Source organism: Prionailurus viverrinus, unplaced genomic scaffold (genome assembly GCF_022837055.1).
Source record: "Prionailurus viverrinus isolate Anna unplaced genomic scaffold, UM_Priviv_1.0 scaffold_35, whole genome shotgun sequence".
In the NCBI taxonomy this organism is placed as follows: domain Eukaryota; kingdom Metazoa; phylum Chordata; class Mammalia; order Carnivora; family Felidae; genus Prionailurus; species Prionailurus viverrinus.
In genome coordinates this window covers 6,443,001-6,466,189 of record NW_025927605.1, presented here as the reverse complement: position 1 = coordinate 6,466,189, position 23,189 = coordinate 6,443,001, and the positions used below count along the sequence as shown (strand labels likewise).

The 23,189-nt window shown below is 52.0% G+C and overlaps 2 protein-coding genes across 7 annotated transcripts in view; one reads left to right on the top strand and one right to left on the bottom strand.

Moving 5' to 3' along the window:
- CBX1 (chromobox 1) overlaps positions 1–3,058 on the top strand; it is a 30,019-nt gene extending 26,961 nt beyond the window's left edge. For both annotated transcript variants that reach the window (XM_047845931.1, XM_047845930.1), the window contains exon 5: positions 1,557–3,058. In XM_047845931.1, the coding sequence (XP_047701887.1) occupies positions 1,557–1,701 (145 nt within the window). In that variant the 3' untranslated portion in view covers positions 1,702–3,058. The remainder of the gene's footprint in view (positions 1–1,556) is intronic.
- A 2,568-nt stretch (positions 3,059–5,626) lies between these two features.
- Positions 5,627–22,942, bottom strand: NFE2L1 (NFE2 like bZIP transcription factor 1). Of its 5 annotated transcripts, XM_047845547.1 has the most exons (7): positions 21,620–21,713; positions 20,128–20,148; positions 19,131–19,642; positions 14,216–14,431; positions 13,715–13,804; positions 13,331–13,489; positions 5,627–12,534 (listed from the first exon to the last, which is right to left on the bottom strand). In XM_047845547.1, the coding sequence occupies exons 3-7, from the start codon at positions 19,638–19,640 to the stop codon at positions 11,167–11,169; spliced, it is 2,343 nt and encodes a 780-aa protein (XP_047701503.1). In that variant the 5' UTR covers positions 19,641–19,642; positions 20,128–20,148; positions 21,620–21,713; the 3' UTR covers positions 5,627–11,166. The 5 variants fall into 5 exon arrangements, with proteins under 5 accessions (XP_047701503.1, XP_047701504.1, XP_047701502.1 ...); XM_047845548.1 differs by lacking the exons at positions 20,128–20,148; positions 21,620–21,713 and adding an exon at positions 22,938–22,942; XM_047845546.1 differs by lacking the exon at positions 21,620–21,713 and adding an exon at positions 21,215–21,324 and having other exon boundaries at positions 19,131–20,148.
- Positions 22,943–23,189: the final 247 nt, after the last annotated feature.

Genomic DNA, 23,189 nt, shown 5'->3' with positions numbered 1-23,189 from the left:
CCCATGTCACAATTAGCTGAAACTCTGTTTTCTTATTATGCATTCCCTAGGTGTTCACTGAATCTGATCATCTTTTAGCTGATATATTGCTAGCCCATAGGAGAAAAGTTCATTTTTAAGGTGCTGCATCTGGGGGGGAAAGGATCAATACCAGGAGTTACAGTCCAATTAGAATATACTTTCTGTCTGCATGTGACCATTCTGGGTTACATTAGTATCTCCATATTGTTTAAGATTACACTCCTTTAATTAAATTACTGCTGTTTGTAAAGGTTCTACCTGAATGTAACACTACAGGTTGAAATAGTAAGATTGTGATTATAAAACCAAGTTCATTTTAAGGTTATTTTCCTGGAAAGTTGAGATACTTGTCCATTTCCAAAATAGCAAATATTTCTTGGCCATAAAATGACTGAACTTTCCTCAGAAGGTGTTGAATTGTCAATAAGGGCAGCCTGCTTCAGGCTCCCATATTGTTATACTCCTTTTCCCTCCCATTCTCTTCAGTCCATTGTTCAACAGCCTATTTTACCAGCTTAGTCCAACCCTGGTTCCTTGGGTCTCTCTGGCTTTGGTACCTGTTGCCGAGTTGTGGAAGTTTTGGGTGGTGCCTCATCACAGATCCCATTATATATCTGCTATCTGCCTTAATGCTACTGCTCCCATCTAGGACATTCCCAATGGCTTTACTCCTAAGTCCCTTGTAATATGTATATGAATTTCACATTTTGAGACCATCTTAAATTCAGAAAAATATAAAGAATTATGTAACAGTCCCTTATTTTCTACTTCCCAGTGTTGAAGCACCATTTCAAAGCACCTGGGAGTTGTGGAATATCTGTGTGAGCATGGCATTTGGTAATGTTAAACAGTGTAATTATGAGTCAGCGCATTGGCAAGAGCCAATGGTATTAAATCTTATTATCCAACATGGTATTACATTTTATTACAAAGCTGAGATATCTCCATGGGTTCATGGCAGCTGAGATATGACTTTGGGAAGATTGTAGTAGTTTTTTTCTTTTCTTTTTCTTTCTTTCTTTTTCTCTTTTTCTTTTTTAAGTTTTTTTAACATTTATTTATTTTTGAGAGAGAGACAGAGTGCAAGGGGGAGAGGGCAGAGAGAGAGGGAGACACAGAATCTGAAGCAGGCTCCAGGCCTGTCAGCACAGAGCCCGATGTGGGGTCTGAGCCCATGAACTGAGATCATGACCTGAGCCGAAGTTGGGTACTTAACCAACCGAGCCACCCAGGTGCCCCTAGTTTTTCTCTGCTTTTCAAGAATCTGAGAGTCATGATTTTTTTGTGGCCTTGCCAAGGTTCAGATGTGATAGACGTGAGTTAAATGACTTAGCTTTTAACAAAGATACCCAGAGAGGATTTTCAGTAGAAGATCTCTGAGGATGTCACTCCACTAAATGCTGCTTGGGCCATGTTATCACCCTTCCCTAGGCTACTCTTCTTGAATTAATACTTTTAAAGCCCTATCCCTTGTGCGATCCAAGTCAAGAGACCACCAGCACCTGGTCTCAAAGTCTCTCTGCTTTGTTCTGCAGGAAAAATTCTGATGAGGCTGACCTAGTCCCTGCCAAGGAAGCCAATGTCAAGTGCCCACAGGTGGTCATCTCCTTCTATGAGGAAAGGCTGACGTGGCATTCTTACCCCTCGGAGGATGATGACAAAAAAGATGACAAGAATTAACTCTCCTGAGTACCAGCCCCTGTCACATCTGACTGTGGGTTTCAAGTGGGGAGGGAAGGAATTCTACTTGTCTTGGCACCATAGAGGTGGCTTGAGAAGATGTCCTTTGAAGAGCCAGTATCGTTTCTGTGCCCTACAGCAGCCCAAGTGCTTTAAAGCCTTTCCATGCTGTGTAGTTTGCACACCCATCCCAGTGGAGGGGAAGGAGAAGTGTTGCAAGGCAGCCCATTCTGTACTTTGCTGAGAAAGGCAAAGGGCCTTCCATGAAGGACAGAACTTGCAGAATGGGTGTGTGGGAAAGCAAAAGATACTGTAGATCTTCAAAGCGCATCTCCACAACCCACAGCCTTCTTCCCAATAGTGTTAACTCTGCATTTTTACAGCGTAGCATGTGTGTAGTTTTTGGCTATTACTGGTGTATTATTTGGGGGTGGGAGGGTTGGGGGTGGGAAGGAACGGAGATGGGTAGGATCATTTTTGTTAAAATTTGGGGCCTGATTGGGGAAATGGTGAAACAATGGAAAGAACAAACTTGTGGTGATTCGGTTCTGTGTCCAGAATATTTTATCTTTTCAAAAAGGTCATTGGCAACCTAAATGAGGACTGTGAGAGACTTCAAAAGCTGTGAATGCCTGAAACTTATAAGCCAAGGTGTTCCCTGCCTGAGCTTAATGCTGTTCCCAGCAGAGGACTAAGCCAGTTAATAAGTTACCAAAGCTGCCATTTTGGGGAAGGAAACTGGTTGAAAAGGGAAGGTCTTTTTGGAGCGTATGCAGAGGCAGATGGTTCTGTTTTAGAGGTGCTAATTCTTGAAATTGATAAGAAGACCCTTTATTTTCCAATTATGAAGTTTTAAACATCAGCTTGTCCATCCAAGCCACTGGCTGAGGTATTTGGGGAAGGGAAGAGGGTGGCATAGAAGGTGAGAGAGTAGAAAAAGACAAGGGCCCACGCTCTTAGGGTGGAAAACTCTTGGAGCCTGTTATTTGAACTTTGAACTCTGAAATCATTGGTGGCAGGGTTCAGTCACTGACAGCACAAGTTCACTGAATCACTTACAGAGTTGAGTGATTTCAAAAGCCCTGGTCTCAGGAGAAGATTAAACTTTCATACTGGGGCAGTGGTTCACTTTAAAACACAAAACAAAAAGTTTTTTTAATCCTAAGAATTAACTAATACCCAAAATGCTGTCTTGAATCAAGAGATACATCAGTTCTTGACATCGTCTAGACCTGTATCTAGAACTCCATTGTAAAATCTTTTTAGGCATGTGTTAGGTTTCTGTGAAAACTTTGTTTAAATGTAAACTTCATATCACATTGTCAGTTTTTGTCTTAATAAAACTATAGATTTATAATCGTTGATTTCTGTCTTGATTAAGTACTACCAAAAACCCTCCTTACCTTTCATAACCTTGTAAGTTCAGCCTATAAGGAAGCAACTTCCACAGTTGGTTTTATTTCTTGAACACTGTAAACTTATGGTCTGAATCTTTGAGTGGTCTTATCATTTATATAGTAAATATTTATTGAACATGTACAATTGCTACAGATACTGTGTAAAGAATGTCACATCATTCTGTCTTCATATTGCTCAAACGGTTTATTTAGCTCTCTAACCTGCTAGCACTTCCAAACTAGGATAAGTTTGGAAACGTGGGTTTTTGAGTTAGGTTTAGTTCTTGGCTCATGTATTTTGTAGATTTATGTGACCTTAGCTCAACTCCAAAGTTTACAGGAATTGGCCTCGTGTTTGATCACTGAATTAAAACGTTATCCATTTTTTTTTTTTTAAGTTTATTTATTTTGAGAGAGAACAAGCAGGGGAGGGGCAGAGAGAGAGAATCCCAAGCAGGCTCCCCACTGTCAGCACAGAGGTAGACGCAGGGCTCAATCCCATGAACTGTGAAATCATGACCTGAGCCAAAATCAAGAGTCTGACGCTTAACTGACTGAACCACCCAGGCACCCGTTATCTGCTTTCTTAACGGTTTTCTGCCTATGATTCTAGAGCCAAAATGGGACTACACCCTTGTTATTAAAAGGGAAAGTGGGATCTCCACTGAGCTCATCTCAGCTCTACTCACTAGTACAAAGCATTTGTTCCAAATAAACCAACGTGTATTTTTTTTCAAAAAAACCTCCTTGGGGTGCCAGGCTGGCTCAGTTGGTAGAACATACAACTCTTGATCTCAGGGTTGTGAGTTCAAGTCCCGTGCTGGGTGTAGAGATTACTTAAAATCTTTTAAAACAAAAAAGCCTCCTAGGAGTTTGGGGAGACAAGGTAGAATGGAGCTGGGGAGGAGGACTTTCTGTGCAAGAGGCCTTGTGGTTGGCGGCAGCAGAGCCATCAGTTGCTAGTGGAGACAGGGTGAGGTGGACAGAGACGTTCCGGTTCTGTTGTGTATCATTAGATGCACTGAAATTAGCCCCCAGCCTTGGTGTGTGTCCGGAGGACACTGCTGTTTAGCCCTGGTCTTAACCTTTGGAACCCACCTGTCATCTCTGGCATTCCTGAACTCCCGCAACACCATACCATTCTTGCCCTGGGAAGATGCCGAAATTGATAATGCTTGCGACGTTCACTGAAGTGAGGCTAGATGGTCAGTTTCGTCTCTTTGAAAGCCAACTGTCACGTCTACGTTAAGGGTCAAGGATAAGTTTTTCTCAAGTACTTGTGGAAGCCACAAATGCATGCAGAGATGTCGAAAAGACCAGACCTAGGCGCAAGCAGTCTCACATCGGTTTCAGAAGGTATTGGGGAGCATTGCCTCAGGCAGTGCGAAAGCGATGTGGACGGCTTCAACGGAGCTGCGCCATCGTAGACTCCTCACCCGGGGGTTGAAGAGGAGAGCGGTGATTACCCCAGTCATCACGAGAGGAGGCTAGTTTACTCATTTGGTGACAGCATCATCTGGGGTGTCCTCCACTGGCAGAGCCAGCCAAGTACTTTGCTCCTCCACGGTCTTGAGCTTCAAGTTAGTGCAGTAAATGGACAGTGTCACCACCACAGAGGCATTCTACCAACTGATGGTGCTCAGGAATAATCGTTTCTGCTTTTCAATGTCATTTGGAAGTTTGACTACGGATTTTAAAGCCTTTTTTTTTTTTTAAAGTATTTATTTTGAGAGCAAGCATGAGTGGGGGAAGGGCAAAGAAAAAGGGAGAGAGGGAATTCCAAGCAGGCTCCACGCTGTCAGCACAGGGCTCGAACTCACGAACCATTAGATCGTGACCTGAGCTGAAATCAAGAGTTGGCGCTTAACTGGCTGAGCCACCCAGGCACCCCTTGACTACCAATTTTAAACAATTTTTAATAGTTGAGTTTTTAAGTACTTATTTTCAGATACAGTGTTCTATTCCAGAACTCATTCCAACTCAGCTCAATTTGATTTTAACATGGCCATTTGGTGTTTGGCCATTGTATGCTTAGCACATCTTTATGGCCTATGGCACTGGGAATGTGCGCTACAAAGTTACCTTTTCTGTCACAGAGGGAAAATGAGGAAGTTGCTGCTCCAAAATAATTTGGTGGGACTGAAATTCTGAAATCCAGGTTTTCTAACAATGGTTCTAGATCCAAAACTATGTAGGGACCCGGGTTGAATGTGAGATCAAATTAGCCTGATTGGTTTATCTAGTATTAATCTCCCGTGCAAGTTGGATCTTTTCATGAGGATGTCTTCTTTTAAAAAGTATTTACAGGGGCGCCTGGGTGGCGCAGTCGGTTAAGCATCCGACTTCAGCCAGGTCACGATCTCGCGGTCCGTGAGTTCGAGCCCCGCGTCAGGCTCTGGGCTGATGGCTCAGAGCCTGGAGCCTGTTTCCGATTCTGTGTCTCCCTCTCTCTCTGCCCCTCCCCCGTTCATGCTCTGTCTCTCTCTGTCCCAAAATAAATAAAAAACGTTGAAAAAAAAAATTAAAAAAAAAAGTATTTACAGCTGACAGGACTGAATGAAGTCAGGCTCGGTGTTTCCCCTCCTCTAGAACTTGACTGAAACACAAATTCCACTACCAAGCCAGCAAAGGAAGGAGTCTTGGCTTCATCTTGCCTTTTGGCAGTAGGAAGCAATCAAGTAGAGGCATCCGGGTGTTCTGGTGTGTGGTTAAGGAAGCTTGATAGCAGAGCTTAAGATTCCCCTGACAGTCCTCGGTCCATGATCTGTGCATCACCTTGGCTCGACTATCCAGCACAGAGGTTTTCTTATGAAGTTATTGCTGTTTTAACCAATGTGTTCACCATTGCTGATCTCTCTTCTATGGATGACTTTTAATTGACCTTGGCCTTGGGAGCTTCCTGCTGCCGTACACTGCTGGATATTGAAAGCCAACGAAATCTGAAATAAAACCATCCTGCACCAGAATTAAAAGTGTAGCTGGCTCTGCTCTGTGGAAGCAGGTAGAGCAAGTATTGTTTCTGAAGGCTTTTTTCTTTCTTTCTTTCTTTCTTTCTTTCTTTCTTTCTTTCTTTTTTTTTTTTTTTTCTTTTGCTTAGGCCAGTGAGGCAGCAGGACTCTGAGGCAAGGCTGAAACATTAAGTTTACAATAGATGCTGATGGTTCAGTTCTATAATTTTTGTTTATATTAGTTTGTGTTAACATATTCAATAGTACGTCTGGATCTGCACTGTTGGTTTGCTTGATGGTTTGTGATAGTACCAAAGCCACTGTTTACCCCACAAGGAATTTAAAATTGCAGTTGACTTTGACCAATCCTGCCATTTCCTGTTTGCAGAGCCTCAGGTCAGACTGGGCAACTTTAGGGCCCAGCTGTGGGACACTGGCCCATTGTTTAAATTACTGCTGGCGCCCCTAGTTGAGGATTGGAAGGTTTAAGACAACTGAATTAGCCTAATTAAGTCTGTGTTTAAAACAAAAGGCGGAGCACCAACTCCTCGGCCTTTTCTCTGCCTCTCTCCCAACTGGGTTTTCTTTCCTTGGTTGAAAGAGCGTCTGGAATTAAGTAATAAATACTATGCGGCCCATCTCCATTCTGCAGTTAGACTGGAAAAGAAACCAGCTTTAAGAGTTTCTGCAATGTTTGTGTACTCAAAAAAGGAAGACAGGGTTTCTATCCAACTGATTTTGAGAACACACCTCTTCAGTGGGGGCCCAGACACTCACTCCTCCAGACAGTTTTGTGCACTAAATTCTGTATCTCAGCTGAGTCAGGCTGACCTGAACCTTCAAAGTCCTGGCCATAGCAAGGACCGAAACTTAAATCGGGTGCTAAGTTCCATGTGCATCCCAAGTCCCCACATGCTCCGTCTGCATTTCGAAGTTCAGAACTAGAGGCGAGGAGGATCGCTGGCCTCTGAGAAAAAAGTGAAAGGTGAAAGAAAGGTTCTTGTTACCTTGACAAACCGAAGGTCTGCATCCTTTTCTTATCCCAGATGGACGATAGGAAAACAAGGTTAACCACTCATGACAATGAAGCACGTCGGTTTTGCTAGAGAATTTCTACACTTGGTTGGGAACAGGACCTCCAGAGAGGCAGCCAGCAATCTGGTGCCTGTGCTTGCAGGTGGGTAGTGCTGATAAGGAAGTGAACTTCTTGCTGGCCATGCCATGAAACTGGTTAGTTGGAGCCGAAGCCGGAGCTCTAGGTCATTGCCTGCTGGGTGAGGTAGGAGATGTGAATGAAGGTGGTGGGGATGTTATTTTCCTGTAAGGCACTTGTTTTTCCAGCTATTTGCCAAAGAAACCTAAGAAGCGGCAAGGCCTGGTGTAGTTGGGGCTTGTAAAAGGGCCGAGGGCTGCCCGAGGAAGTCAGGGCTCCAGGGGAAGTACTTCCCGTCCACCGGCTGTTTGACTAGTTGCTCTTCAGCTTTACCTAGTCAGGGCAGGGATTCCGCCATGGAGGCCAAGTCTTGGTGACACTGAACCTTCTCTAGATCACTGTATTTCCCCTCAGTTCTAGATCTCTCCTATTTTTATTGACCCTGAAATAGTGACCCCAGCTCCACTGGTGAGATCTGTGCAGGGCAGAGGCTGGAAATGAATGGGTCTATTTCCCAGTGCTTACGTGAATTAGGATGTGGGGGAAAAAATCTCTTTGAATGGAACCTAGGCTGAAGCCAAGGTAAAGCCAGGCTTCTGCCCCCACCCAAGCAGGTCACCCGGAAGTTTGGTCCTCAGTTAACTCTGAGGCCTGTTCATCTCCCTGCCAAGTCTAAGACCCCTTCTCACTTCTTGTCGGAGGTGCAGCAGCTCTTTGACAGGCCTTACTTGAGTCCTCAGATCTTCCTGCCAGAAGAAGCCTTGAAGCCGGAGCACCCACTCCACCTGCCAGCAGCAAAAAGAGGTCAACCCCACAGCAAGTGCTGACCAACTTGGCCCAAAGCCAAGCTAATCAGCGGGATCCTAGACATAACTGTGCATCTCTCCGTAAGGGGACAGCGGGGAGGAGAGACAAAAATATACTTTCTCAGGCCAGGGGCAACACTAACAGGGTGAGAGGAATTTTTCTCTCGAAAAATACTTAAATATGTTAGGTTAAAAAAGTTGCAAAACAAGGTAAAAGTTACAACCTGATCGTGTCCTTAAACAGACAAAAATGCATATACACATTTCTAGAAGGGATACAAAAACAGGCCTCTCCAGAGCTTTACTTCTCACGATTTACTCTTCTATACGTAATTTGTACTTTTTACCAGCACGAATTAAAGTTGTTAATGTTTAGTCCTTCTCTTTTTAAGAATGCTGGTTTTGTATGGCTTACAGACCTTAGTTCACTCCTGACTAGGAAAGAGCTCTTGTTTGAGATGACCAACGCTTTCCAACTAGAGATGGCGGTTTTAAAAAGCCATTGTAAACTGAAACAAATTGATGTTATTCCCAGAATTCTATCCCGCCCCTTGGGATACTCCAGTAGCATCATGGAAGGACTGCCGCTCTAAGCCGGATGGTACACTGGAGTTCAAGGTCACAGGTTCCACTATGGGGATCACAGCTTCTGGTCCTAAGCCTCGTCCAGTAATTTCACAGGCTGCCAGGTGAGCGTCTGCTAAGCACCTACCCCAAGATGTGGTGGCGGTTCCAGCAAGCACCAAGTACCTGGGGGCATTCAGCTCTTCCGGAAGCTTGGTATTAAAGGAGGTGTTTTGAGAGAGACCAGAGTCTGTTCACCTCAGCCAGGGAGGCTTTCTGATGCCTTAACCCCTGGAGTCTAGCCTCCTGCTTCCCCGGTTCTGTGGCCCTGCTGACACACGCCAGCGCCAGCGCTTGGCATGTGCTGGTCTCGTCGACCTCCCAGGTTTTCATTGTCATTGGTGTGACCGCCCTCCGATGCGCTGCGCCTCTCTGGCAGGTGGGGCCACCAGAGAAGCAACAGCGTGGTCAAGATTTAAAAATGCGGCGTTTCACAGGCGAACACACCGCTGGACCAGGTGAGAGCACCTCCGCCTGCCTAGCCCAGTCCCAGCAGAAAGCGGCCAAAAGGACTCGGAATCCTTCCCCAGAGGATTCAGCTTGGCAAACCCTGCGGAGAGGTGCCAACACCTGCTTGGAAGGTTTAATATCCACTTAAGAGTTTTTTTAATACCCACCTAAGACTTTTTGTGTTTCTAAATTCCTCATCGTCAACCTCCCCTGTTCTCCACCCACCTTCCCCTGTAAGCTCTGCCTTAGCCACACAATGGCCAGTCCTCCCCTCATGGGGTCAGGGTTTTTTATTCAAAGTAGGGAAAAATTGCACTTGAGAATGAATCATCCATTTTATTTTATTTTATTTTGTCATGTGCTCACAGCATCTCTCTCTCTCTCTTTCTCTCTCTCTCTCTCCCCTCTCCCTGGCAGGTCAGAGATAAATTAAAAATAAAATCTACAAGGAAAATAATTTATAAAAGCACTTCCCAGGCTCGTGCCTTCTATCCCTACTGCTCATTTAGAGTGCACCCCTCACCCCTGCCAAGCGGGGAGGGGAGGAGAATCAGGACTTCTCCCCCAACAACTCACTCCTGCTCGCCTGGGGCTGACTGTACTCCAGAGCCAGGCAGGGGTGGGGGCAGCAGTGGCAAACAGTTAAAAATAAAGACACTGTGGTCCTGGAACCATCTGGCCACCTTGGCGCTCCCCTCTCTGCCTCCCCCAGGCAGTCCTCCTGCCTGGGGCCTTTGCTAAGATGGGGGTGTGGAGAAGCAGCCCGTGGCCGAGAGCCTAGGGGGAGGTGCTCTCAGCCCCCATTACATGCACTTCTCATTCTAGAAAGAAACCCAAAAAAAAAAAGCAGACGGAGACCTCGGGACAGAGGAGAAAAATCCCAAGTGTTCACACAGTTACACGGAGTCTTTATGGCAAAGAGAACATTTAGCAGCTTTGAATATTGGGGTTATCTCCTTTTACTCAACACAAGCATTCTAGACCCTATAAAGTGATACAGGGTTCAAGCCCTAAAAAAATCAAAGCGCAAGAAATTCTAAGAGGACTAGTTTTTGTTGCTGGGTTTTGTGGTTTGTCTTCCAGTGACATGCCCAGTGGTTGGCAGGGGAGACCTGAGGGAAGGGTCACCCCCCAGTGTTGTGCTGAATGCTGCCTGGCTTCTCCACATCATCCCCCCTCCTCGAGGCGGCACCCCAGCTGCATAAGAGCTCCAGGCGGCGGGGAGGGGCAAGAGAACAGCATTGGCATGCAGGCTCTGATGGAAACTGGGGGCGCCTCAGCTCAGGGGGGACTGGGCACCGGGTGAGACGGAGTGGCGGGGCAGTGAGTGACATGCTTGGTGCTGGGGCTGCTGCGACACTGGGGCCTCGTGACCCTTTCCCATTCGCCCTGCTCTTGGACCCAAACCCTCCAAGCCAGTGTTGGGTCCCAGCGGCTCCCCGACGACTGAGAACATTCCAGGAGACCTCCAAGGCTCCCCTTCAGTGCTGCCCCAAGGCAGGAGCAGCAGGAGCCTACAGAGCCCCTCCCAGATCCCACCTCGTGTTCCACCCTCCCGTGGGGTGAAGTAGGGTTTACTGGTGCCTGTGGCCTAGTCCCACCTAAATCCCGCTGCCTGGAATCCTGGCCAGAGCCGACCTTTAACCTGCCCTTTGATTTTCTTCCCGCTTTGATTTTTTTGGGGTTGTTTTTTGTTTTTGTTTTTGTTTTTTACCCCTTTCCATCCCTCCTTCCTTCCAGGAATGAGACTTTCTACACCTTTCCTCTCACGGTCCTCCCTCTTCCCCTCGGTCGGCCTGCAGCAAGGCCAGCACCACCCCCTCCCTCAAAGGAAACAGCAGGGGAGGACCCTGTCCACCCAAAACGGTCTGGCCCCCTCCGCCCCACCCCACCCCCACCGGGGGGGAGCGGAGCCAGACAGCGCCTGCGCCCTCCTCTTCCTGTCCACTGACCCGCAGTTTCTCCCGTCTGAGAAGATCTGTTGGATAAGAAGGCGTTTAAGTCCCCGCTGTAGGTCCAGGTCCAGGCCCAGGCCCAGCCCTTCAGTTTCCGTCCCGGTGAGCGTCAACCCCCCTCTCCTCCCGGGCTCACTTTCTTCGGTCCTTTGGCTTCCTCTCCTGTCGCCGGGCCTGCTGGTCAGCCAGGGTGCGGGGAATGAGGAGGACACTGCCGTCCCCGGCATACTGGAGTGCGTACTGACTGGGCGAATAGGGCCGCCCGTTCTCATCCCGCAGCCGCCCAAACACCTCCTGGTACAGGCTCTGGACCTTCTGCTTCATCTGCCGCAGGGACCGGAGGAACTCGACCTTCTCCCGCAGCAGGCGAGCCTTATCGCGCTGCAGGTCCTCCACATCCCGCTCCAGGTTCAGGATGGTGTCCAGCTTGCGCTTGCGGCAGTTCTGGGCGGCCATCTTGTTCTTGCCCCGGCGCCGGATGTCGCGGATGAGGCTCAGCTGGGCCTCGCTCAGCTGGTACTTGGACAGCAGCTCGTTGAACTCCTCCACGGGCAGGTTAATGATTTTGTCGTTGGTGAAGGGGATCTTCATGGCTCTGGCTCGATGCTCATCACGGCTCATCTGCTTGTCGAGGAAGTCGGCCTGTTTCTCCTTGCTGCCTTTCTTGAGGGCGCTGGGCGGCGGCAGGTCGGCAGAGTCGAGGGCGCTGGGCGCCATGTTGTACGTGTGGTTGTGGCCCACATGCTCCAAGTAGGGCAGGCAGGAGAGCTGAGACGGATCCTGGTAGCTCATGCGGCAGAACTTGGAATACTCAGGCTGGTAACCCACGGCGCCCTCGGCCTCTTCCAGATCCAGGGTCTCAGAGTCAGAGCTGTAGCCAACAGCACCTTCCTCAGAAAAGGAGGAAGAAGCGGAAGAAGAGGACGAGGAAGAGGACGAGGAGGAAGAGGAGGAGGAGGAGGAGGAAGAGGAGGAGGAAGAGGAGCTGCCTTCTGAGCTGCTCAGGGAGGAAGGGCTATGGCTGGAGTCCAAGGAGAGGCCTGAGTCAGAGTCAAACTCCTCCTCGAGCTGGGAGGCCTGCACAGGGTTAAAGCCCTCTTCGATGGCCAGGTCCATCAGGCTGATCTCGTCCAGCATGGCTTCGTCTAACAGGCCCCCCAGCGGGTCAGGCAGCTCGGGGCCTGCTGTGTCGTTGGCTGTGCCGTTGAGCTGGGGTGGAAAGAAGAGCCCCGCCAGGTTGGTGGAGCCAAAGGTGGAGTTGAGGCTGGTGGAATTGCTGGGGACCAGCGGGAGCAGCGTGGAGCTGCTGGCCACAGGCAGGCTCTCCACCTCGGGACTGAAGAGTGAGAAGTCCTGGCTGCAGCCCCCCAGGGACGCCTGATGCAGGCTGACATTCTGATTGATGGGAGTGTTGGGGGCAAGGCTGTAGTTGGTGCTCAGGGGGTCTCCAGGAGGGGCACTGTACAGGATCTCGTTTGTTGAAGTGTTCACTTCCATGGCCTGGGAGGGGAGAAGAGCACCACCGTTCACTCTGAGCAGACTCCCTCCCCCAGTATGGCTGGGGGCACACGGGCACCTGACGCAGGCACGGTTGCATGGGTACAAGGGCGACACACTGGAATCCAGAGCCCAGGGGTCAGCTCCTGGCCCTGCTTGGTCCACTGGCAGAGATGGTTCCTCCCTGGAGACCCCACCCCAAGACAGGACTGCCCGGCTCCCGCTTGTGTTTGGCCAGACTCCCCCCACCTCGGAGAGAGAGGAAGAGAACACCTAACACTGCCCACCTCCTCGGTGCAAAATCCACACATTCAAAAGAACACCAGTCTTGGAGTGAGAAAACCTAGCTGCGCTGCTTGCTGTGTGACCATGGGCACATCGCTTAACCTCTCTGAGTTCCAATTTCCTCACCTTTAAAACAACAAAGGGCTAACTAGACGACTGTAAGGATCAGGAAAGATGACAACGGCTATAAAGCACTGTGTGAATGTCTAGTTTTATCAATGCTAAGCGCCGGAAGCACTCAGTCGAGTGACTGCCTACCTAAAGGAAAGGAAGAAGGCATACCAAGGAGACGGTCCTGCTTCAGAAGGCTCAGCCCTGGGGTTTTAACCCAAACCTCAATCCTGATTTTACCCCGTACCCCAAGGAGACACCTGGACAATGACCTCTCAGTGTCCCCACTTCCCTGAGATCAGAGAAAAGCGTGACTTTCTCTTCCAGAGGTGGAAAAGCAACTGAGCACTAAAACACTCCCCACACTGTCCGATAGGATCGTGGCCCATTTTAATAATCCTACCTGCATTTCCATAATAGACATGAGATCTTGCCACTGCTGCTCCAAATCAAATGGCGAGTCTGTCCCCGTCAGGAGAGGAGACAAGAGGTTGTTCTGAAGGCCTGGGGGCTCGCTCTCGCTAGGCACTGCTTCTGTTATGCTGGAAATGTCTGCTGGAAACTAGGGCAAAACACAGAGGCTTTAACGAGGCGAAGGAAAGACCACCTTCTGCGTTCCTCCCAGAGACTACCACCTGAGGTTCTGTTTCTTCCTTCCTCTGAGTTCACCCCCAGCAGCCAGAACAAGGCCAGCACCAGGACCTGGCCCCTCAGGCAGCCGCAGAGGGGGACACGGTGTGCAGGCCACCCTGCTGGCTCAGTGGGCTCTCCCTGGAGTCCTGCTCACCTCAGCATTCTCCCCAAAGGGGCAGGTGGCCTCCAGCAGCCTAAGGCACTCTTCCAGGGACAGGGCCGTCTGGTCCTCCCCACCAGGCACCTGTGGCAACAGCAACTGTAAGTCTGACTGACCTGGGCCTTGGCTGCCTGCGGGCCAAGGCCTCTTCCCCAGCCTTTCCAAGGGGGAAGCTGAAGGAGGACGTGTATGGTTACAGGCCTGTACTCTCCCTCTGTTCCCGGGCTAACGGCTGGCCCTGAGTCCCAAACTCCAGGAAAGAACGGAGGGAGAGTGGAAGCGTCCTCACGCAAACAGGAAGCTGCTAGGTGCTTTGCCTCCTCTGCTGTTTGTTACCAAGGCCTGGCCCCTCTGCTTCTGTTGCTCATCCACTCCCCCTTCCTCAGTCCAAGCGACTTAGAGACCCAGCCCGCAAGATACATTCAGGATCATCCCACAGACAGAACCTGCCTTCTGTGAGGATGGGTTTCTAGAAGTGGGCGGAGGCGAAGGTACCTGTGCAGGGAAGCTCTCCCCCGTTTCTCCATCCACTAGCAGGTTTCGTGCCAGAGCTTCTGCACCCTCGCCTGACCAGGTGTCGTCCTGCTCCGCTCCATCTTGCAGGTCCTTGTCCACATCCTGCTCCTTCTGGCGATGACTATAGTCAAAAATCTCACGCCCAGCCCCCAGGTCAATATCCTGTCGCCAAAGGATGTCAATCAGATCTATGTCCTGAAAGACAGATCACCATGACTTTAGTTCTTGGATCCAAGGGCCCTTCCTAGCATCAACCTGGTAAGTCCTGGGAGTGGGGGGCAGCTCTCCCAGCTCCTGTCCCCTCTGTACCAACAAGGCTTCATTCATCCATTTCCAGATACCGGTCTCAAGAAAAAGAAAAAGAAAGGAAGAAGGAAAGCCCACAAACAAGAGCTAGTAAAAATTACCAGCGTGACCATCCCCACACAAGTCTGTGGGCTTAGGACCAGAGACACAGGCAGGCGACACAAGAAAAGAAGGGGGAAGCAGGAGACACTTCTCATTTTGGGAATGGGAATCCCTTAAAACTTGGGTTTGTAGGATGCTGGCCAGGCCAAGCAAGGGCGAACTGTCATGCAGAATTGCTTCCCGGTGGCCAGGCTTGCATCAGCCTATGGTGCCATTTCATTTGCATAAAGGGGTGGGGTGGGCCAGAGAGGAAAATCCCTGCATTTGCAACCACCTGATGCAACCAATGACAGCGACAGGCTGTCTCCGGCCCTTCCTACGGCCATCCTCCCTTCCCTGGCTGAGGAAGGAGTAAGGCAGAACACCCACAACTCTTAAAGCCCAGGCTCACCTCAAGATCCATCCCTGCCAGAATCCCCACTCTCAGCTGCTCTTAGCAAGCCGCCTCAGTCCCAAGAGAGCCTCAGGCAGTCAGCTGATCCTCACTGGGCACCCCACCCCTGCCAAGGCCAGCCCCTGGTGTCCCCTCACATGAGCGCGCTCACTCCCTCGCCACACCCCGGGACTCACTGACGCTCCGTCAGCCAGCCCACTCAAGGACGTGGACCCCATCACCGCTCAGCCACAACTGCCACCCCAGGCACCAAAATGCCTCCTTCCCACTCTACCCTGGTAGCTCCTGATCAGTTCCTGCACCAACTGCCACCCCCACTGCCACCAGCACAGAACACCAATAAGTAAGAGCCATTTGGGCTTCCTACACATGCCATCCCCTGTGGCCGAGGAAACCCTGAACTCTTGCCTTCCATTCAGAGAGTAAAAAAGCACTTCAGAAAGCAACATCCTCAGAGTAGACCCACCTCCCCAGCCCTGACCAGGTATCCCTTTCCCACCGAAACCCTCCCAGATCCTAAGACCTCCCAAGTGTACCTCTCCCTTTAGTCTCCCCCACATACACCAACCTGAACAGAAGCCCTGGACCCAGGAGCAGAGGGGGGCTGGGCCACCCGGTGACCAGCCAGCAAAGAGTTAAGGGGCCGGCTCCCTTTGGCATGGCCCCCACCACTGTGAGAGCTGCGGTCCAGGCGGGTCATGGTCTGCGAGATGAGCCCCGGGGCAGCTGGTGCCGGGAAGCCGGACAGGGGGCTGCAAGGAGCTCTTGGCTTGCAGGGAGCACACCAGGCTGGAAGGGTGGCCCCTTGCTAGCTCCAAGGGGCCCGAGGAGGGTGCCCCGCCCGTGCTGCTGCCTGGGCGGCCCAGCCCAGCCCCCTTCCTCCATCCTTGAGCAGCCCCCTCCCACCTCACAACCCCAGTTCCACTCAGGCGCCCGGCAGCCCCCACCCTGAGCTCACCGCAGAGGCTGCAGTGAGACGGGACTCCCACCCCATGCTCCGTGCTCAAGCTGCAGAGGAGAGCAAGCTCCCTCCGGGGCCTATCCTCCCGCTCCTCCCTCTCTCCCCCTCCCCACGCCCCCCAAACTTGTTACCTAGGCTGCAGCAAGGAGCCAATCCCCTCCCCCTCCCACCCCGCAGGTCACTGCTGAGGCTGCGGAGAGCCAATCCCCTCCCCCAGGTCAGCAGCTGGGCTGCGGAAAGAGCCAATCCCCTCCCACTGTCGTTACCTAGGCTGCGACGAGAGCCAATCTCCTCCCCCAAGTCTCCGCTGGAGATGCGGAAGGAGCCAATCCCCTCCCACCGCCTGTTACCTAGCTGCAGCCGGGAGCCAATCTCTGCACCAGGGCAGCTGGAGAAGCTGCCGCAAGGAACCAGCCCATCCCTGGGCCGCCTCCGTCTCCTCAAGGAGACGCACCCAGGGGCGGGCAGCCCCACCCAGCCCAGTCAGCCAGCCGGGGTGGCGCAGTGAGAGAGCACTGGGGGGAAGGGGTGCCACTCTCCCTCTTGTCGCATCCTGCTCACCCAGCCCACTCACGACTGGGCAGAAACCACTCCCACAGCTTTTGGGGGCATCTAGTTCTTCCCTGGAAGTGGAAGGAGTTTTCCGGTTTCTCAGAAGGGCTGTGGCCGGTCATCCTGAAGCCCAAGGATCACAAGCTGGGCTGGGCAGGAACCCAGGGCACCCGGCCCCGCTGTGAGCCAGGGGCTCGGTCACCCACCGACAGGCCAGAAGGGAGGAAGAAGGAAAGCCATCTGCACACGGGGCCGGCCAGGCCTAGCTCCGAGCAAGAGAAGAGGGACACAAGCCCGAAGGCCAGCACTGAAGGAGACAAGTGCTCTGCAACATCCTGGCCACAACTGTGTCCCACGATCCCGCTTTACCCCAGCTTTTTTCAAGAGCATTCTCTTCTGCCTGACCCCTGGCCCACATCTCTAAAGCAAGGAAGGAGAAAGCCGCCAACAGAATCAGGATCACAGTTCTGACTTCCATCCTCACTGCTGCAGCCCTTGAGCCTAAGGTCAGGTCAGGGACAGTGTGTTCTCCTTGGTCACACACTGCTCCTCGCCGGGGAAGAGCTGTACACAAGCCACCCCCTGCGCTGGGCAGAGCGCCAACCTCGAGGGGAATCCTATCCCTGACAAGGGCCTGGGCTATGGCTGTCCATCGAACCGGCCTGGCAGCGGGGGAGCGCTGCCACCCCGGGGATAATACCAGCTCCAGCAGCGCCTGTCACATGCTCTGGACCCGGGTATTTTTATCCCGGAGTTGCTGAGGAAATGTTGTTCTGGACACGTAATAACCCTCCCTTCCCCCACACCCAGTCTGGGCCCCTAAGGCTGACCCACCCCCAACCCCCCCAATGGGAGGAGAGAAGGCCTGGAATCAGGGAACACACAACCTTCATGAAGGCCAAAAAAATGGAAGAAAGCAGGGTCAAAGTCCCACCCCATTCTGCCCCAACCCTTCCAATTATATCCAAACATCCCACCCTATCCCATCCCAGGAGAGCTCCCAGCTGGAACAGGAATGGAGCTACACTTGCAGAGCGCCCAGGAGCAAGCCCAGTCACACCACCCTTGGGGAGCAACATCAGGGCGGGCGGACGGAAGAGGAGGCTGGGAGGCATACTTTGTCAGACCACCGTACCAAGACTGAAGCCCATTTGAACGAAAAGGACAGAGAAAGGAGAAAAAAAGCCGAAGTTCCCAGTGGCTCTGTAAAATATAGATGAGGCACTACAAGGTAAGGAATGCTTACAGCTCCCATGCTCAGATAATTCTAGTCTCTCTCAAAGCAGACCCAGCACGAGCCAGCTGAGCATAGAGGAACCCCGGCACTACCGGACATTGGGGACCAGATCGATCCGGCGTTTGGGGCCTGTGCTATGCTTTTTAGTAAGTGTAGCAGCATCCCTGGCTTCTCCCTACTAGATGCCAACAGCAGCTCTTCCAGTTGGGACAACCAAACCGTCTCTGGGCACTGCCAGATACCCCTAGATGGGCAAAATCGCCCCCAGCTGAAGACCACTGGCCCAGAGGAAGCCACACGCTTTGACAGTCACTAGCATTCAAAGAAATGAGCTCAGGAACAGGCCTGAATTCAGGACAGGAGGCAAAGCCTGGTCTGACTGGTGGGCAGAAAACAGCCAAGATCTGCAGCACCTGTAAAACTTTCTACATACCCAACCCCCCTCCCCGAGACTCACGGCTCTGGAAAACCCAGGCCAGCGCAATCCAGCCTTCTCTTTCCCTAATGGTCAGGAGAGTGCAGCGGACCTTTTCTGAAGCTCCTGAAGGCCGAGCGGCAGGCCAGGGCCAAACACAGAGCTCAAAGTAGTCTTATCATCATGTTGGTGAGGTAGGAGCAGCAGGAGCCATTCATATCCTTAAAGGCAAGGGCCTCACTTTCTGCCCAGAATAGTATGTCAGCCACATGTCAGGAGCTCAAAGGAAGTGGACTTAGGCAGCAGAATGCAGCTTCTAGCTCCCAGCCCTATCCTCCCTACTCCCTGCAACAGGCCTTCAGCAAGGAATGGGAGCCTTGGCCCTCTCCTGGCCAAGAGTAACTATCTAAATCTACCCCTTGGCTCAGGCCCAGGAGAGCCGACTTATCAAGGACCTTACAACAACAGGCCTGACCACAAAGGAGGAGAACTTCAGGATATGCATGTGTGTTTTGACGTGGGGGAGGTACAAGGCAAGAGTCCACAAACTATTTGTGTCTTAGCAACAGCTCTACACCGCATCAAAGCCCATCACAACATGACTCCCTCCCCCACCCCGGGGCCTCCAGCAGTCATGTTGAAATCCAAGCAGTAAACACGCTGGCATGTTCTAGGAACCTCCCACTGCTCTGACGGTACATTTAGAGGTGGGTCAATGGTTCAACACAAGGAAATGCTCCCAGCCCCCAACCCCGGTCAGACAATTCAGCTCATTCCTGTCACCGAACAATGCCTGAGAGCCCCCCACCTCCACCCTGCCCAACCACTGATCTTTACAGGGCAAGTACCATGACCAAGCTCCTTCGGTACCACCCCACCCCTGCGACCCCAGATCCCTCTCGCCCACCCCGACGTGTGGCCACTAACCTCTTTGGTTAGGTCTCCACTGACTGGAGGGGCTACAGCTCCCAAATCCTCCAAATCTTCACTGAATCCCTGCTCCGTTTCGCTTTCTCGCACCCCGTTGTCCGGGCCTGTCACATCTTGGAGGCCACTGGAACTCTCGAGGGTAAGGCCTGAGCTGGGCTGGCTGCCAGAGACAGACCCCTCCGGATCCCGGTGGACCAGCCAGGCGTTTACCTCAGTGGTGGGCACCTGGAACCTGTCCAGGGCCCTCACCTGACTCAGGAGCCGCCGGGCAGTGAAGTAATTGTCCAGGTCTATGCTCTTGGGGTGGACACCATAGCCATCCAAGGTGTTCCTCAGGTTGTGGAACTGGGTCTGAGTATAGGCAGAACTGGGCCCCAGGATGATCTCCCGGAGCGGGGGGAGCTGTGAGGTCAGGTAAGTATCCACGTCCACCCGCACCCCAATCAAACTCAGCAGAATGGTGAACTGGAGGAGTCCTTCCGTTAAGTATTTCTTCAGAGAAAGCATTGCTGAAGGACCAGAATGTTTATGCTTTTTGGTTTTTAAATCTTCCAAAAGACAAATCAAGGCCACTGCTCTGCTGCTCCAGCCAGCAAGGTACCCTCCTCAGGGCCAAACCCTGTATCCCACCCTGGCAGAACACAGGGGCTGAGCTCCTGGATGGCCTCAGAGGAAAGCACGCCCTGTGAAGCCAAGGCCACACTCCAGACCACATTCACTTTTCCCTTCTCGATACCTCACCTCTGCACATACAACTGTTGCTAACCCAGTCCAGGCCCTCAGGGCCCACGTGACTTACTGTCTCCACAGTCCACATACAGTCATTTCCTCACTCACGTCAGTTGTCCTCTCTGTGGATTCCACTGCAGGCTGTTCTCAGGAACAGCTGATGGATTTTTTTTTTTTTTTTCTTTCTCCCTAAGGTTTATTTTCTTTGGCTGGAGCTACAGGCCTTTTGTCTTGGGTCAGAGTGTCCCGCCTCCTCCACACTTACCAGGGGGGTTTCCAGAGAAACCTGAAATGGGAATCACAAGAGCAACAGGATAAGATTCTAGAATTTTCACACCACGATCAAGGCAGAAGGCAGGAAACACATTCAAACGCCACTTTTATATTTTATTGAAAAAATATCCCAGAGAAACAAAAACCAAAAATCTGTTATAAGCAGGAAAACTACGAAAGGAAAATACTGCTCACAAAGGATCCCAGTCTCTGGATATTAAATGTGTAATACCCTAAAAGGTAGCTTGTGTGGGATAAGCAGACAATGCCCGGGGCATCCAAAATATTTTACATGTGGTCTGATTTACCAACCCTCCCCCACTTCATCCACACACTACCCAGCTTCTATTTTTAGCCCCAGAAGCCCATTTCCTATCTTCAAGAAAAGTTGATTTCCCATCTCAGGAGAAAACTACCCACAACCCCTGTCCCTTCCTGTTCTAAAGGGAGAGAGAGGCTATTAGTGAGAGAAGAGCACAAAAGGACATGAGGACAACGTTCAGGACCCCACTTGGCAAAAGAATAATGCCTTTTGTCTCCCCAGCTTTAAAAGATTAATTCCTTTTCCTATCTCTCATATAAAAGGGGGGCTGAGAATACTGAGGGGTGAGGTGGTGAGGCAGGATTATTCGACCCATAATTTGCATAGGCAGGTTTTATTTTCATTCATATGACCTTCTGAGCCAAAATAGAAGGATGAGGCCAAGTTCTCAAGCCAGATAGCCAAGTGGGGAGGGAGTAAATCTGCCTTTCAGTTTCTAGTCTCAACTTTTCAGCTTCCATTAACCTCATAAACCAAGGTAACTCTCTTCACTGTCGTGACCCACCAACCAACTTCATCTTAAGGGGGACGAGGGACGGACGGACAGACGGACGGACACACACACCCCTTATTTGGTTAAAGTAAACAAAACTGCGACCCAGAATTCTTCCTTACACTACCCTCCCATTCTCACGCAATTTACGACTAAAACCCCCCCAAGAGACAGTTCACTTCGAGAAACTGGACAAGGCCCCTTAAAGACGGAGTAAGGCCAGAGGCCTCTGGTCTGAGCCCGCTCCCACCCCGCCCCGGATACCCGAGTCCGGCTGGGACCAAGTCGCCATGCCCGCTGTCGGCGCCTGGGCTTCTAGCCTTCTGGGGCAACAGCGAACAAGTGCTACTCGGCCGGCCTTGACCCACCCTCACGGCCAAACCCCACCCCGCCCTCCGTCCGGATGGCCCCACCCCGTCCAGGCCCGGGCCTCACACCACGCCTTCTCGCGCCCTCAGCCCTCCCCAGCCCAACCCACCCCCGAGCAGGCTCTCTCCACGGCCTCGCGGCCCCTCCCAGCCAGGCCCAGGGCCCGGGCCCGACGCGAACCTCGCTCACCCGCCGTTCCCGCCTCCTGCCCCTGGGCTCCACCCCGCCGCCCTTCACCCCACAAGCCTCGGCCCCGCGGCGCTACGCCCCTCGCGTCGGGAAAAGGAGTGTGCCTGATACCCGCTGCAGAGCTCGGCGTCCGCCGCTGCCGCCACAGCAGGCCCTCAGCCCGAGTCCCGGCCTTGCAGCCGCCACCACCGGCCGGCCTAGAGCTCCCCAGCCTCCGCTTCCCTCCCCGCCCCCTCCTCCCACCTCACTCGGAAGCCCGCCCTCCGCGTCTTTCCTAGGAACACGTTTCTCCAATCAGCGAGCCGAGACAGCGGCCTTCGCCGGATGTCATTTTGACTGACAGCCGAAAGAGCCCAATGGCTGAGCGGTCTCCTCCTCCTACCTTTCCCCATTTCCCAAGACTGACATGGCCCATGGCCCAGTGGACGCGTAGGCCCGCCCCGCGGCGTGGGCTCACCAATAACTGGGGCGAAGGCCCTAGAGCCCGGCATTCTGGCCTCTCCGCCGTGCGTCGGCCGCCCGAGGTATTACAGGCTGGGCGCCGAGTAAAGTGTGCAAGCTGTTGGCTCCTAGTGCGTTCTTCAGCCGGGGCATGAGGGCCTGGGGCCGGGAGTGAGAGGCGGTATCGCTGCCGGAGCGCGGAATTCCCCCCCAGAAGGTTCCCACGGTGACTTGCAAAAGTCCAGTGAGACCTGAGGGGGCCGAGGCGGGACACAGAGCATGTGTTTCCCGCGGCGGCGACGCTCGAGCCACCATATTGAATGCTGGCAGCGGAAACCGCTATCGCTGCTTCCGCTCCGTGCGAACCTGGCACCGCGACCCGCGCCAGTCAGGGATGGTTGCGTCGCAGGTCCCAGGCAAGGGTCGCATCGCGGGAATGGCCCTGCGGGCGGGTTTCCACGACGTTGGTGGGACGTTGGCGGTGGGAGGGATGTGGCATAATTAGCTATTTTCGTCCTGATAGAAATACCCTGTAGAGCTCTTCTTCCCCGTCTTGTCTCCCGAGTCCATCCAACCACGGAGCTTAGTCTTGCCTTTCAGGAACCCTCCTCGCGTTCAGGTGCTGGCCTATCTCGCTTAGCCAACAACCTTGTGGTTTTCAAACATTGCTTTCTCCCCCAGCATCACTTCGGGGAGCTTGTCAAACCTACAAACTCTGAAGCCTCACTCCAAAGATCCTGATTCACTTAGCCCTGGGGCGGGGGGCGGCGGGGAGGGCCTGATCACCTGCCCGCTTAGTAGCGACTTGGGTCATTTTAATGCAGTTAGTCCTAAGACCACCTTTAGGCAATCACTGAGTGGAAGTTCGTAGTATTTTGTTCTCAGCTGTGGGACAAAGAGGCATCAACTCAAATGCCTGAGCCCAGGACGCTCCTTGTAATCTAGCGGGCAAAGCATTGGTTCTTGTACAACTAAGGAGAAGGCCAACCACTGACTCTTCAGATAAAAACATGGAATCCTCAGATGTTTCTAGAGTTAGGAGGCTTGCTTTGGGACGGTTCGCAGATTCTAAAGCACTTTTAACATTTCATTCAGAAATGTACACCAGCGTCCATTCATCCAGTCCTTAAAAAACTGCTGAGGTACTTCTGCATCTCGAAGATTCTGATTCAGAGACCACATCTTCTTATTCATTTTACCATTTGTCTCCCAGCAAATGCTAGAATGTAGACTCCATGAT